The sequence below is a fragment of the Manis pentadactyla genome, chromosome 4, assembly GCF_030020395.1.
Source record: "Manis pentadactyla isolate mManPen7 chromosome 4, mManPen7.hap1, whole genome shotgun sequence".
NCBI lineage: Eukaryota > Metazoa > Chordata > Mammalia > Pholidota > Manidae > Manis > Manis pentadactyla.
This window is the reverse complement of record NC_080022.1, coordinates 166,678,149-166,691,190: the sequence shown is the minus strand read 5'-3', so window position 1 is coordinate 166,691,190 and position 13,042 is coordinate 166,678,149. Positions and strand designations below refer to the sequence as shown.

General features: G+C 51.2%; 2 protein-coding genes across 2 annotated transcripts; both read right to left on the bottom strand.

Annotated features, from left to right (window-relative positions):
• Window positions 1–315: 315 nt before the first annotated feature.
• On the bottom strand, window positions 316–1,697 carry HOXB1 (homeobox B1). Its single transcript, XM_036879787.2, has 2 exons — window positions 1,121–1,697; window positions 316–644 (listed from the first exon to the last, which is right to left on the bottom strand). The coding sequence occupies exons 1-2, from the start codon at window positions 1,695–1,697 to the stop codon at window positions 316–318; spliced, it is 906 nt and encodes a 301-aa protein (XP_036735682.1).
• Window positions 1,698–10,117: 8,420 nt separating this feature from the next.
• Window positions 10,118–12,456, bottom strand: HOXB2 (homeobox B2). The gene is made up of 2 exons (XM_036879768.2): window positions 11,988–12,456; window positions 10,118–11,209 (listed from the first exon to the last, which is right to left on the bottom strand). Exons 1-2 carry the CDS (start codon window positions 12,364–12,366, stop codon window positions 10,527–10,529), a joined length of 1,062 nt encoding a protein of 353 aa, XP_036735663.1. The 5' UTR covers window positions 12,367–12,456; the 3' UTR covers window positions 10,118–10,526.
• Window positions 12,457–13,042: the final 586 nt, after the last annotated feature.

Here is a 13,042-nt window from a genome sequence, read left to right as displayed (position 1 = left end):
GGAAGGGAAAGGACGATCCAGGAGGGCGAGGCTTGTTCCCACCCCTCCCACACGCTGATCCCCAGATCAAAGATGGAGGGAAGCCCTGCCCTCCAGATTTGACAGGTTCCGCGTCCGTGGTGCTTCTGGTCCTGTAGGGTCCCCAGTCACCAGCACTCCGCCCAGACCGAAGGAAAGTGTTTCCCCACTCTCCGCACAGACAGCTCTAAACTAGCGCCCCCAGCCTTGGCAAGGATGGCCACAGCAGTAGAGCCGAGGCCTCCGGGGTTAGGGAGAGCAGAGGAGGGGGTGGGTTGCAGCGGCTGGGGGTTTAGTTCAGGAGGTGACTGAGCTGGGTGAGGCCTCTGGGGAGGTGCACGTCGACTGGTCGGAGGTGTCTCCAGTCGCTTCCTTGGGACAGCCTGGAGGCGCTGGGGGTACCCTGCCTCCCTCCCTCTCGCGCTTCTTCTGCTTCATGCGCCGGTTCTGGAACCAAATCTTGACCTGCGTCTCATTGAGCTCCAGGGTGGCAGCGATCTCCACCCTCCGGGCCCGGCTCAGGTACTTGTTGAAGTGGAACTCCTTCTCCAGCTCGGTCAGCTGCCGCGTGGTGAAGTTGGTACGGAGGCCACCGGGTGTGCCCAGGCCCAGCTCCGAGACCTTCACTAGGGGCAGGGCGGGAAAAGGGCCATGTCAGTTCTGTCACCTCTTTCTTTTTCTCCTTCCCCTCCCTCCTCCCGGGCCAGCCTTGCACCCCTATTCACCATTCTTTCCAACATCAACTCTCAAAGTTCCCATGGATCACCAGGCACCCCCCAAGGTGATCTCCAAATCCAGAGCAGCCTACTCCACACTTCCATCCTCCTTCCCCCAAGCATGCCAGGGCCTGGGCCGTGCAGGGATATTGGGAGCATACAGATCAGGAAGTTGGGGGTGGGGGGTGAAAGTTTACTGTTAATAGTAACCAGATATTCAGTGAATAGGGAGACCCCATTTGACCTGGGATGAGTGGAGTACTCTTACCTGACTCTACCAGGGAGGCTCAGAGAGGGGAACCCAGCCCAGGCCCAGAACACCTCGGTGCAGAAGCAGCAAAGTAGCTTTGGGTCCCAGAGATGGGGTGGCCATGCTTGAGCCCTACCTGTCTTGGGTGGGTTCCTCTTAACCTTCATCCAGTCAAAGGTCCGGGCTGTGGGCGTGCTGGGTTCAGACGGGCAGGGAGATTCCTTGTCCTCTGAGAGGAGATCCGCATAAGCCGGTGCAAAGCTCACTGTCTGCTCATTCCCATACTGGGGCTGCGGCAGAGCGTACGGCCCAGGTCCTTCTCCACCAGTTCCATAGCCGTCGGACAAGCCCCCTAGCTGGGCCCCATAGCTCAAAGGATGAAAATAGCCTCCATCTCCTTCTGGTTGGCCCAGAGGGTAGTACTGAGAAGGCCCATAGCTGGGGCTGCAGGCAGCCGGGGCGTAGCCAGAGGTGGCAGAGCTGGGGAAGGGCACCCCAAGCCCCGAGGGTGGCTGCTGGGGGGGATAGCCTGAGTTCTGCTGGAGCACGGGGCTGGGCAGCCCCCCACCATAGCGGGTCTCAACTGCGTAGCTGTCAACAGCCGGAGCCGAGCTGGGGGGGTAGGAGGTGGGGGCGCTGGGGGCGCTGTAGGCGCTGGGTCCCCGGTTACAGAGTGGGTACTCTAAGAAGGAGTTCATCCTATTATAGTCCATGCGTGGAGGCCGCAGGAGGGTCGGCCCGTTTGGGGGAGACACCCTCTTGCCCTACAACCTTTTGGCAGTATGTCACAGCGCTGAAGCTTGCATCCATGGCCTGGCCCAGCTCGTCGGGGCCAGGGCTTCCCCAGGAAGAGGGTAGGGAGTGGGGGTGGGGGGGCACATGTGATCTCTCCCAGGCCAATGGGCGCAGTGGGCCAGAGTTTGGCAGCCCCAGCGCCCATCCATCACCCCCCAAGCATTAGCATGACAAAGACACTTCAATCACCCACAGCCCATCCATCTGAGAGTGACGTGGAAGCGTCAAAAACATCTTTCTTCAAAGACTTTTGGAAAGAAGGGACCAGAGGGAGAGGGGGGAAAGTTAGAGGAATATTCAAGACTTTCCTCCTCTCCCAACCCCCATGGCCTTCAATAGGCTCCTGGGTTATTAGATTTGGACAAATTCAACCCAGCTGCCCCTCACTCTTCCCCCAAAGGAGCCTTCCCCCCAAGGCTGGAGACGGGAGGTGGGAACTCCAGTCTCCTTATTCTGCTCAGGACTCCCACTCCGAGTTTCTTTCTCCCAATTTATCTTGGGGTGATGGGCTGGGACAGCTGGGTGAAGTATGTTATCCTGGGCCAAATGGATGACTGTGGAGAAGGAGGTGTGAAACATCTAAGGGCTTGAGGCAGGGTCTGGAATCTAGAGGAGAATCATTAAGTGATGGGTGGGAAACTGGCATTCAGGGAGCAAGACAGGACGACAGAAATGTGGAGAAGAGGATGAGAAACGCCCCGTTCGTCCCTCCATCTCTCCGCATAAACGCTCTCTCCTTGTTCACACGTCCATTTCTCTCCCTCAGCCTCACTTTGTATTCTCTCTGTCTCAATCCATCTCTCCCTTCGTCCATCTCTCTCCATATTTATATTCGTTCCCCGCCCGTCCATCACCTCGTCTCTCTGGATGGATTTATCCTCTCTCTGGCCACCGCAGCTGCAGCCCGCTCGCTGGCTCAGGCCCAGGTAACTCCCCGCGTCTCTCCAGAGAGCCGCAGTGGGCACAGACCTGGGCGAAGGGGAGGCGGGTTAGGGTCTCTTTCCGAAGCGTTTAAAACTAACGGATTCTGCCTTCTTCTAGTCTCCTCCCCTCCCTCACCACCCGCCATCTCTTTCCCCCACCCCCAAAAAATCCCAAGCCTCAAACTCAGAAAATCAGTGCCAATTCCATCTTAAAGATTACTCAAAATTTCCATGAACTTTCTAGACTAGATCAAGGGAGTTTGCTAAGGGAATGGGGAAATCAGCGTGGAGGTCCCGGGGCCCAGGAGCGGAGTCTCACCCTTTCTGCTGTGCGTCTCTTGGGGCTAGGGTTGGGAGAGGGGAAGGGAATAGGAAGTGCCGCCTTCACTCTCTTCAGACTGGTATGGGACTGGAAGAGAAGCTTTTAGGTGGACCCCATTGATTCTCCTCCTCCAGACACTGAGGACAAGAGCTTGGTGCAATCCAACACCCACACTCATTTGTAACCTGTCAGGGTGTCTGACTGCCCAGAGGCCTGGGGCCGGGGCTAGGGCAAGTCCAGGAGGGCGAGAGTTCAGGGAGGGACCTCTGTAAACAGTTGAGCTCAGGAGAGGAAGGGAAGCAGATGGGACTGGTCAGAGAGGACCCCGGAAACTTATCAGGTTTCTCCACCCCAAAGAGAGCAGGGCAAGTACTCATCCCTCTGCAGGAACCCCAAAGTTGTCTCTCTGACTCTGTGTCTCTCCATCTTTCTGTTTTCCGTTGCCCTTCATTTTGCCTGTCCCTAATAGTCACCTCTCCTGCTTTCTGTCTTCATCACCAGAATCTCACTGCCTCTCTCTGCTCTTAATAACTGTGAGCCTCACTTAGGCCACAACTATGAAAGAGCTCAAAGCATTTTACAGGACCCCGGCCCCTCTCCCTCCTCACATGTAGCCTGCTTCAGACCAGGACAAGTTGGGGGGAGGGGGACCAGCTGGTAACCTCTTTAAGAGAGATACAATGGGGGAGGGTGAGAGAATGTTCACTGCCAAAGGGTGGAGGGCAGACAAAGGGAAGGAGAATGGAGGTGGGGGCAGGGGAGGCCGCAGAGGGATTGAAGAGCAAAGGAGCATTGAGGTAAGAGCAAGTGTGTTTCTTTCTATCCTCCTTTGGGTTTGTAGATGCTCCCAACTTTTCCCTCCCACTTTAAGATGTTCTCCACAGAGGCCCTTTGGAGAAGAACTGTGTAGGGAGCTAGGGTTTCTCTTCTGACCCTAAATCTGAGCTAGGCCTACATCTGACTTGGCCATCCAGCTCCTCAAAGACTGGAGACTTCTTCACTTGACACCTTTCCCTCAACCCAGGGAGCACCTACTCACCTCATTCCTTGCCCTCTTAAATAAGGGGATGCTCTGAGGTCTAAAGGAGGAAGTAAAACCCACATCAGTGTAATAGAAGAGCAGAAGGCTGTCTGGGAGTTGGGGAAATGCAGTACCCTGGGAACAGCTGAAGTCACCAGTCTACCCTTAGCCGCATGAGAAGAAAAGGGCAGGCAGAGCCCCAGAGCTGTATTGTCAGTTGCAGCGACTGCTTTGGCCTCAGCTCCCCGTGTTTACTATCATCCCAACTCACCCCTGTTGTCTCCCTCCCTTCCCGTGTTATAACAGAAAGATTAAACCTTCCCAAAATTCCTGCTGGCCCTCCCAGCTCCAGCAGAAAGGACTGGGAGAAAAAGCATCTTGGCTTCCTAGGTCCCCAAGTCTCTTCCTCCTCAGAAGCTTCACCAGCCTCTGGCCTGAAGAGAAAGTCTATGGAGCCTGGATTCCTTGCTAAACCCACAGCTGAGGGCAAAACAAAACAAACAAGGAGATATGATCCACATCCAGAATAACCTTTGGGCTTTAGGATTTTCTAGTTGACCAAAATTTAAATTCACCAGAGAGGGGCTGGGTGGACACTATAATCTGTTTAGCAAGGAGAAGGTAGGCATGTAGAGAACTGAAATTATCTTTGAGGGGTACTGGTCCTTATCACACAGAATACAGGCAGGGAACCATTCTAATCAGAATGGGGGATATGTTAGAAGTTTGCACCTGATTCTGGCATTTTCTGTGGAGGAAACTGCTTTAGCTTGGGCTTCCGAATACTTCTTTCATTAGGCTCTTAAGTGTCTCTACCTGCTCTCACCAGCCCAGATTTTGGAGATGAAGCCCAAGATTAAAGATTGGAACTTAAGAATTCAAAGGATTTTCAGGGTTATAATTTTTTTCTCTACAAGGGATGGTTTCTTGTTGCTGTTTGTAGGGAGGATGGAATTGGAATTCAATGCTGTTCCTTTTAATGCAACCCAATTAAACTGTCACAAATCTGGTTGAGAACCATAAACTTTGGGCAGTGCAAATTGTAGTGGGAAGTCTGCTGGCTTTGGTGCCAGAATTCTTGGGTTCAAATCCTTGCTTGGCCATTTCTTAGCATTATGACCCTGGACAAGTTTTTTGGTTTCTCTGAGTCTCAGCTTCAGAGAAGTATGGGTTTAATTCTACTTACTTCACTGCATTGTTAGTAGAATTAAAGTGAACAAGAAAATATAAACTACAGATAACCCTATAAATGTATGATATTAACATTACATGCACATTCTGAAATACCGTGAGTCAGTCTTCTGTTTTTTAATATTAAAATATGGAAATACATGATAGGAAAATAGCATATGTGCTATATTTTCATGTAACACATTGCCATATATTATATAATATGTATTTTATCATATGCAAATTTCACTAAGAATTCAGAAGGTTGGCTCTGTTTTTGGTGAAGGATTTTCTTCTAAGATGGAGAGTTTTTTGAAAACTAAAGCCTGATATTTTACAATCTATTAAAAAAACAAATGACTTAAATGCAGCAGAAAGGTTTGAATTTAGATATTAGCAAGAACTTCCTGATCTTCCAAATATTTGGGAAACATTTTCTAGGAAGGATGTTGTCTCTCCTTTCTTGAATGATTCAGCTTAGAAACTGTCCTTCCTGAGGGTAGGGGTTGAATCTGACTTCTGTGATCTAGACAGATCAACAGGATGTCACCTTTCATCTGAAGTGAAAGGTAAGTCAGAGAGTTGGGGTTTTTCTTGAAGGAAAGATTAGAGCAACATGAAGAACTGAAATAATTTTCTACTTAATTGAGTTTATCCAACCATGGTAGTTGTGGACAAAATATTCACTTTGGAAACCCTATCAAAGACTGAGCAAGCTGCATTTGTATCTAAATGTGACTTTTCTGTGGCAGTTGGGAATAAAAGACGGTTTTAGGAGGGCTCTCTCACTGTTGACTCTCTCCTCAGAGGAGGAATCAGTGTGTTAGGTCTCCTCAGGCACTAAATATCTACCTCACCACTGAGTGAGGGGAGAGGGATGGGGGACAGGAGGGTGGAGCTGGGCTGGACAGGTCAATGGAGGATTTGGGCCACACCAGCCAGAGCAGGTGGAGGGAATGATGTGAGGCCTGAAAGGCCACTCACTGCAAACTGAGGACATGTATCTGACTAAAACACATTTCATGATGTACAGTGAGGCCACTGAGTGCTTGCCAGAGACTTGGGGGAAGGTGGGCAGGGGAATTCAGCAAGGCTATTTGGGAAAATCCAGAATTTGTACCTATGCTCTGATGCCCCAGCAACCAGATAAAACCTGACAGGCAGGCAGGGGACTTTTAAAGTCTAGCACACCACATCAAAGAAGTTTGGTGCCTCTTCCTGTGTAAAATGTCCTACTCTTTTTCAAACAAGAGTAAACATAATCAAATATTGGAGAAGGTGGCAAAGGATGAAAGCCAGAGAAAACTTGGCTAGGACACTTCTTAATACTCATATTTACTGAATACCTGACACAGAGCATTGCACCCAGTTACATGTTTGTTGGAGTATTTTTCTCCCCCCTCATTTAAATAATGATGGGGGCATGATTGCTGGTGTAAAGATAAAATTTAAATTTGTTAAGATGACTCTACAGGCTACTTGGGAGGTGGGTTATTGTCAAACATTAAGAGTCACCACCTCTATTGAAAATCACATGACACCAGCTACAATAAATATTGAATGCATTGTTTGTGGAGACTAATAAATATACATGGAGCATATATTGATGCAGAGGACATCAGGCATTTAGTTCTTCCACTTATTGCACAGATGGAGAAACTGAGGCCTGCAAAGGGGAAAGTCCTTGCCCAGGCAAAAGTTAATTTTTTTAAAAATAACTCAGGGTTATCATTATTACAAATAACTCCTCAATCTAATGGTCCTTTGCTTTCACCATAATATTAATGAGCCATTTTTCTTAGAAAAAAAAAAAAGACTCACAAAGAGCAGGGCAGACTGACTGGCCACTTTCAGGATTGCACAGAAACCTTCCCATTCCAATCACAGCCAGTTTCTAAGCCACTCATAGCTGGTCCTGACCTAAAAGGAGCCCTGCCCAGTCAAGGTAGGATAAGTGACTACAGCTGCCTGGCACTGCCCTCTAACCTGCTCTTCCTCTTCTCCTTCTCCATAGCCAGCCAGGAAAACTCAGGCTAACGAGGAGGACCCCAGAGATGAAACAAGGGAAGGGACATCCTCAATCCCAAACCTTTTTTGAACCCCAAATTGTCAGGCACTCTTCAGACTTTGGAATTGGGAGGGGAGATTAAAAACAGAAGTATTTCCTTCTGGAAATGCATTGCTTCTTTGTTCTGCTGTGGTGGCATCAAAGATGGGGAGTTTTGTGAATAGGGGAAAGGAGAGAGAGAAAGGCTTGTGTGTTGCCCATAAAAAGAGTTCCAACTTCTCTCTAATGGTCAACCAAGGGATATGCTGGACTTCTGGGTTCCCTGGATTGGTTGCTTCTCACCCCCAGGATACATAAAGTACCTAGGTCTGAACAGGTAGACTGAAATTTTGTCTGGACCCTCCTGGTTCCCCACTCACTTTGGCAGGGAGGAATCAGGATTAATGCAGCCTCAAACAGAAGCTGAGATTTCCTGTCCTTTGGGCCACTGGTTTGGCAGGGGGTTGAGGGGGGCGTGTTGGAAGGCAGTGTTCAGGGAAAGTGGATCAAAAATTCTTAAGCGTGGAAGGCAGGAAGCAAGATGGCACTATGATCTAGAGGTACTTCTCACACTTTAATGTGCATATAAGTTACTTGGGGATCTGCTAAATTGAGATTTTGATCCAGTAGATTTGGAGGTCCTAAGATTCTCCATTTCTAACCAGCTAACAGGTAGTACTGATGCTGCTGGTCCGTGGAGCAGCAAGGCTCTTAGAGAACTGGAGCCTCAGAGGCCCCAGAATACTGCAGGTCGAGCCCTAATCCCAGGGTGTGAATTCTCTCCAGCAGAGCAGATCTTGCATTTTTGGCATTGATGAAGGGTGCTATCCTTTTGGCCAAAGAAAGCTAGAAGGTGGGCAATTAGCTAAATCCTTCTGGTATTCTTGGTCTTTCTAACAACCTGCTACAGTGGAAAGAGAATTTTTAATTAAACAAAATTATCTAGTTTGGCTGTCCATAGAATCAAAGCTCCAGCTGAAATGTCTGTTTCATTTTGCTGGTGTAGAGATGGCTGTGTGCTGTGATTTTTAAGATGGTAAGCATTGCCTATGGGTATATTTTATGGAGAAATAAACACATCGTCCAATGAGATGTATAGTGTGGTTTTAATATATTGTATTTTCACTTATTTATGGGGAAAATAAATACACAAGCCAATAAGCTGTGTATTATTACTTTAATATATTGAATTTATTTCATACCTATATATTTTATGAGGGAAAATAAACTAATAAGATACACAATATTATTATAATAACACATCTAATTGTTCTATATTAATTTATTTATGAAAGAAACAAGTGCAATTTAACATGGCATAAGATTATTTAATGCAGGAGATGAATTCTATATTAAGACAGTTTAAGGGATTAAATTCCAGCTGAACAAGATGCACTTACTTCCCACACTGAGGGGCCAAATAAAAAAAGATGCGAGTGCCTGTCTAGTCCTATATGTCATGACCTATGTTGGCTGCTGGCTTTTCCTGACAGGTGTTGCCTCTTGGTGCCTGGTACTCCAAGTCCCCGTCCTGCTGGTCCAAGGGAAAGTCTGGGAGGCCCAGGAAATAAACTGCTTTCAGAGCACAGCAGCATCTGTGGGGAGGTATTCCTACGGTGTCTGTTTCTGAGCCGGAGAAATATTAAATAAACCTAAGGAGGATGGATGGCTTTCCAGGGCCCTTTAAATCTCCACGTTCCCCGGAATAAACCAGGAGGCAGATGCGGGAGATCGATCTCTGCTTCCCTTACCGAGTTTGCAAGTGGCCGAACAGGGTTCAGTGCAGGATAGGAGATAAGTGTTGAGATGGCAAATGAAGTTGTGCGCAAAGACAAGTTGGGGGTGCATTTGGAGAAAGCTGTGACCAGGCTTCAAGTCCCAGAGGGAAGGATCAAAAAATCAGGCTCTGGCGAGGCAGACCCTGGCCTGCACTCCCGCCATTCACCCCTCCCTTCTCACCCCAAGCGGCCGCAGCGGCCGTTGGGCTCATTTCTAAAATAAAACAAACACTGAAATGAGGCTCCCCAGCTCCCTTCCTTCGCCGGCGCCAGGAAGATCCGGCGAGGAGGAGGGTGCGGGGACGGATCCCCGGGCCTGCTGGCGCGCCACAGGGGCTGTCATGGCGGCCGCAGCCACCGCCTTGCACTCCCGCGGCCCGGCCTCAGCGCCATTTTGAGCATCTTCCTTGCTTCCCTGTCTCCCTCCCGCTCTCCTCGCTCCTCCTTCCGTCCCTGCAGACCCAGCGCCTCCGACGCTGCCCCGGCCTCCCTGGATTTGCCGCCTGTCACTCCTCGGATGCTCTCCCCACCCAGGAGCCCTAGAGTGACTGCGGCCACCGAAGAGCCCTAGTGGCCGGCCCGCCCCATTGTCCATGCGGCCTGGTTTCTCGCTCGCTTAGCGCCCGAGAAAGCCCCGGCCCGCACTCCACTCCTGGGCCCGGCCCAGGTCGCCGGGCTTCGCCTTTCCCCCAAGCTTAGGGCACTGAAGCAAGAGGCCTGGGGAAGCCTAGGACCCTCCCAAGTCAACGAAATCTCGGCGTCCCGCGCGTGACTCGGAGGTGTGGGCCCAGGCCGCTCCCCGCACCGCCCGCCTTTCCATGCGTAAGGCCCGGGAAGTACCCCCGCAGGGTCAAAGGCCGTCTGGTAGCAGGTGGCAGGCTGACGGAGCTTCCAGTAAACCCCCCAACTCTTCTCGGAGCTGCGGGCAGAGAAGCGGCGGTCAAGTCGGGCCACCTTTGCACCACCCGGACTTAACCGGCCCAGGGCCAGACCAACCTCGCGGATCCTGAGGGAGTGCGGGCGGGCCTAGGGGATGCGGGGAAAGGGGCTGGGTCCCAACACAAACACTCTTTGTCGTATTATAAAGACATTTATTTAATCTATGAAAATAATATACAATAAATACTCTCCCTTTTTCCTATTATTAAAGAGTTTTAATAAATAAGCTACGTTCTAAAACTTAAAAAAAAAGAGGAAAATAGGTTCCTCTAGTTCATTTTTAAGAAAGTCCTCTTAAAGTTTAATTATTCCTGAGATTTCGTTGGAAGGAGTCTACCAAACGGAATTTTTCTGTGTGACTTCTAAAAAGACGCCCGAGCGCCTAATGTTTTAGAAGAAATGGAGTGGATTAAACGCTAGTTCAATAATACCTGAATTTTAGCAAAACATATAAAGAAGTCTAAACGACTGGGGTGAGAGGAGGTTTCGGGTTTTCCAGCTGAGAGCTGAGTGGGGTGGGGCCGAAAGGGCCGGGAGGGGAACCGGTTTAAGGGAACTGCAGGTCGATGGCACAGAGGGTGCTGGTGAACAAGTTCAGCTCTTCCTCGGAAAAAGGAACCGGGCTGTCGAGCGAGCCCTGCAGGCTGGGGGAGAGGCCCCCTGACAGCTGGAGACAGGAGTCGGCTGGGAAGAAGTTGAGGTCTGGCAGGAAAGGGGAATCCTGTCGCTCCGGGAAGGAGTCTTCCGGCAACCGCTCGGGTTCCGGCCCGCCGGCCCCGCGTAGGGCACAGCTCGGGCTCGGCGCACACGCGCCCTCCCCGCAAGCAGTCAAAGGCCAGGGGCCCTGGGTACGCGCGGGACCCGCCGCCACCTCGGGCTGGTGAGGGCAGGCTTCCCGCACTGCCCGCGAGGCGGAGGGGCGGCCGGGGCTGGCCACGGGCTCCTCGGCGGGCTCGCCCATGTCCTCCAGAGCGCCTGGGCAGGCTGACTCCCCGTCCGGCGGCTCTCGGTGCTGCGTCTGCCGTTTGTGCTTCATGCGCCGGTTCTGGAACCACACTTTGACCTGCCTCTCGGTGAGGTCTAGCAAGGCCGCGATCTCGACGCGGCGCGGCCGACACAGGTACTTGTTAAAGTGGAATTCCTTCTCCAGCTCCAGCAGCTGCGTGTTGGTGTAAGCAGTGCGCAGCCTGCGCGCCCCGCCGCCCGCGGCCTCCGGCGGTCCTGGGCCATCTGCAGGGAAAGCAGGCTGGGGCGTCAAAGCGGGCTGTATCCTCACCCAGCCTCAGTTCAGCTGAAATAAAGTCTAACCCATCCGCTGAAAACAGTATCAAAGTACCCACCCATCCCCTTCGCCTACCAAAGCTGCTGGTTCTCACTGCCTTTCCGTTCTTTTCCTGTCCCCCTTTCTCCGGCAGACCGGCCCAGGGCGGGCAAAGCATTCAGAGAGCCGCCCACGGGCACGCAGGGGGTAGGAGGCAGCTCTCTTTCGCCCCCAGAACCTCAGAGTTCCCACCGCCGAGTCCTCGGAATGGACCCCTCAATTCGTCACATTCCAATTCAACCCAGAGACAGCGTTCATAAAGAAAGGTTGTTCCTCACCTCTTCCTCCTTATCTCCCTAGCTCTCAAATTCCCCTCCTCTTAGAGCTGGAGGAAATAGGACTGAATCTTTTCCTCTCCCCAGATTCAACCCCAGCAATAACACGTTCATTCCTCCACACAGATAAAGGTAAAAACCTCAATCCAATCCTTTTCTTTTTAAGAGAAAAAGGTCTTCTCCAACCACTTCCAAAATCTGCCGTATTGGGGCCGGGGGTGTGTGGAATGCGGTGTGTGGAATGCGGCCAGGCCTGAACCCCCGCAGTATATTCTGCTTCCTTGTTCCTCAACTCGACGGGGGTAAGAAACTCCAAAAGGTTCACCACCCTTTCTACCTCCCCCATCCTTCTTTCTCCCCCTCTCTTCTAGCTGCCTGTACCCTCTACTTCACCCCTACTCCGCTTACCGACCTGCGGGCGATCCGAACCCGGAGGCCGGGATGGAGGAGGCAGCCGGAGGAGACGTGGAGGACTGGCTGGGTTTCTTGGCGGATTTCTTCTCTTTCATCCAGGGGAACTCGGGGACCAGAGGGGTGACGGGGAGCGACGGCGGCGGCAGAACGGGCCCATCTTCGGCTTGCTTTTGGCTCCCGGGTCTCTGAAGGGTGGAGGCGCCGGGCTGGAGGCTGGGGAAGGTTTGCTCGAAAGGAGGAGGAGGAGGAATTAATGTCGACTCCTTGATTGATGAAGTCTGAAATGTCTCCAAGACAGCGGGGAAGGAAGTCAGACACTCGGCAAGCGACGGCTGGCTGTTTATAAACCCAATCTCCCTCTCAAATTCAAAATTCATGGCTTTCAATGATGGGGGAGGGGGCCTGCTGGGGGGGGCGTCAGGAGGGAGGATCGGAAGGGACCCCCCCTCCTGCCCCCCCCAGGTTTATGTAATGGAGCGATTTTGGGAGGGGGATTTTTGCACGCTCTCTTTTTTTTTAATTTTGGGCCTTTATAATTGTATATTGCTGATAAATACAAGCGTATGGGGACTCTCTCTATTAAACCCAGGACTCTGGCGAAATTGCAGGGAAGTCATGGTCACGGGACCGGCCTCGGCCAATCGCTCATCTGGGCCTGGTGGAAAACAGCATTATTTGCTTTAATTGATTCAAAAACTCTAGAGGACCACGACCTGGACACTATGAGCCCACCCCAGTCCGACACTCCGTCTCCCCAATGCCTCCCTTTCTCCAGAGAAGCTAAAGGAACCCTCCTCTCATCTTCAGAGGATGAGAGGTTCTGGAAACCTGGGAAACAAGAGAATCTAAGGGAGAAATCATCCTCTTTTCTAAATATTTTTAACAGAGTAAATTAATGCTTTCTCAAGGCCAGCAGTACTCCACCTCCACCCCACCCCCCAAAAAGGGAAAACTCATTGAGGATCTGTGTGGGAGGAAGAGGTAGTAGAGAGGCTTCCACCCTTTGGGAAAGGTCAGCATTAAGGTGAAATAAGGAAGAAAATAGATTTACAA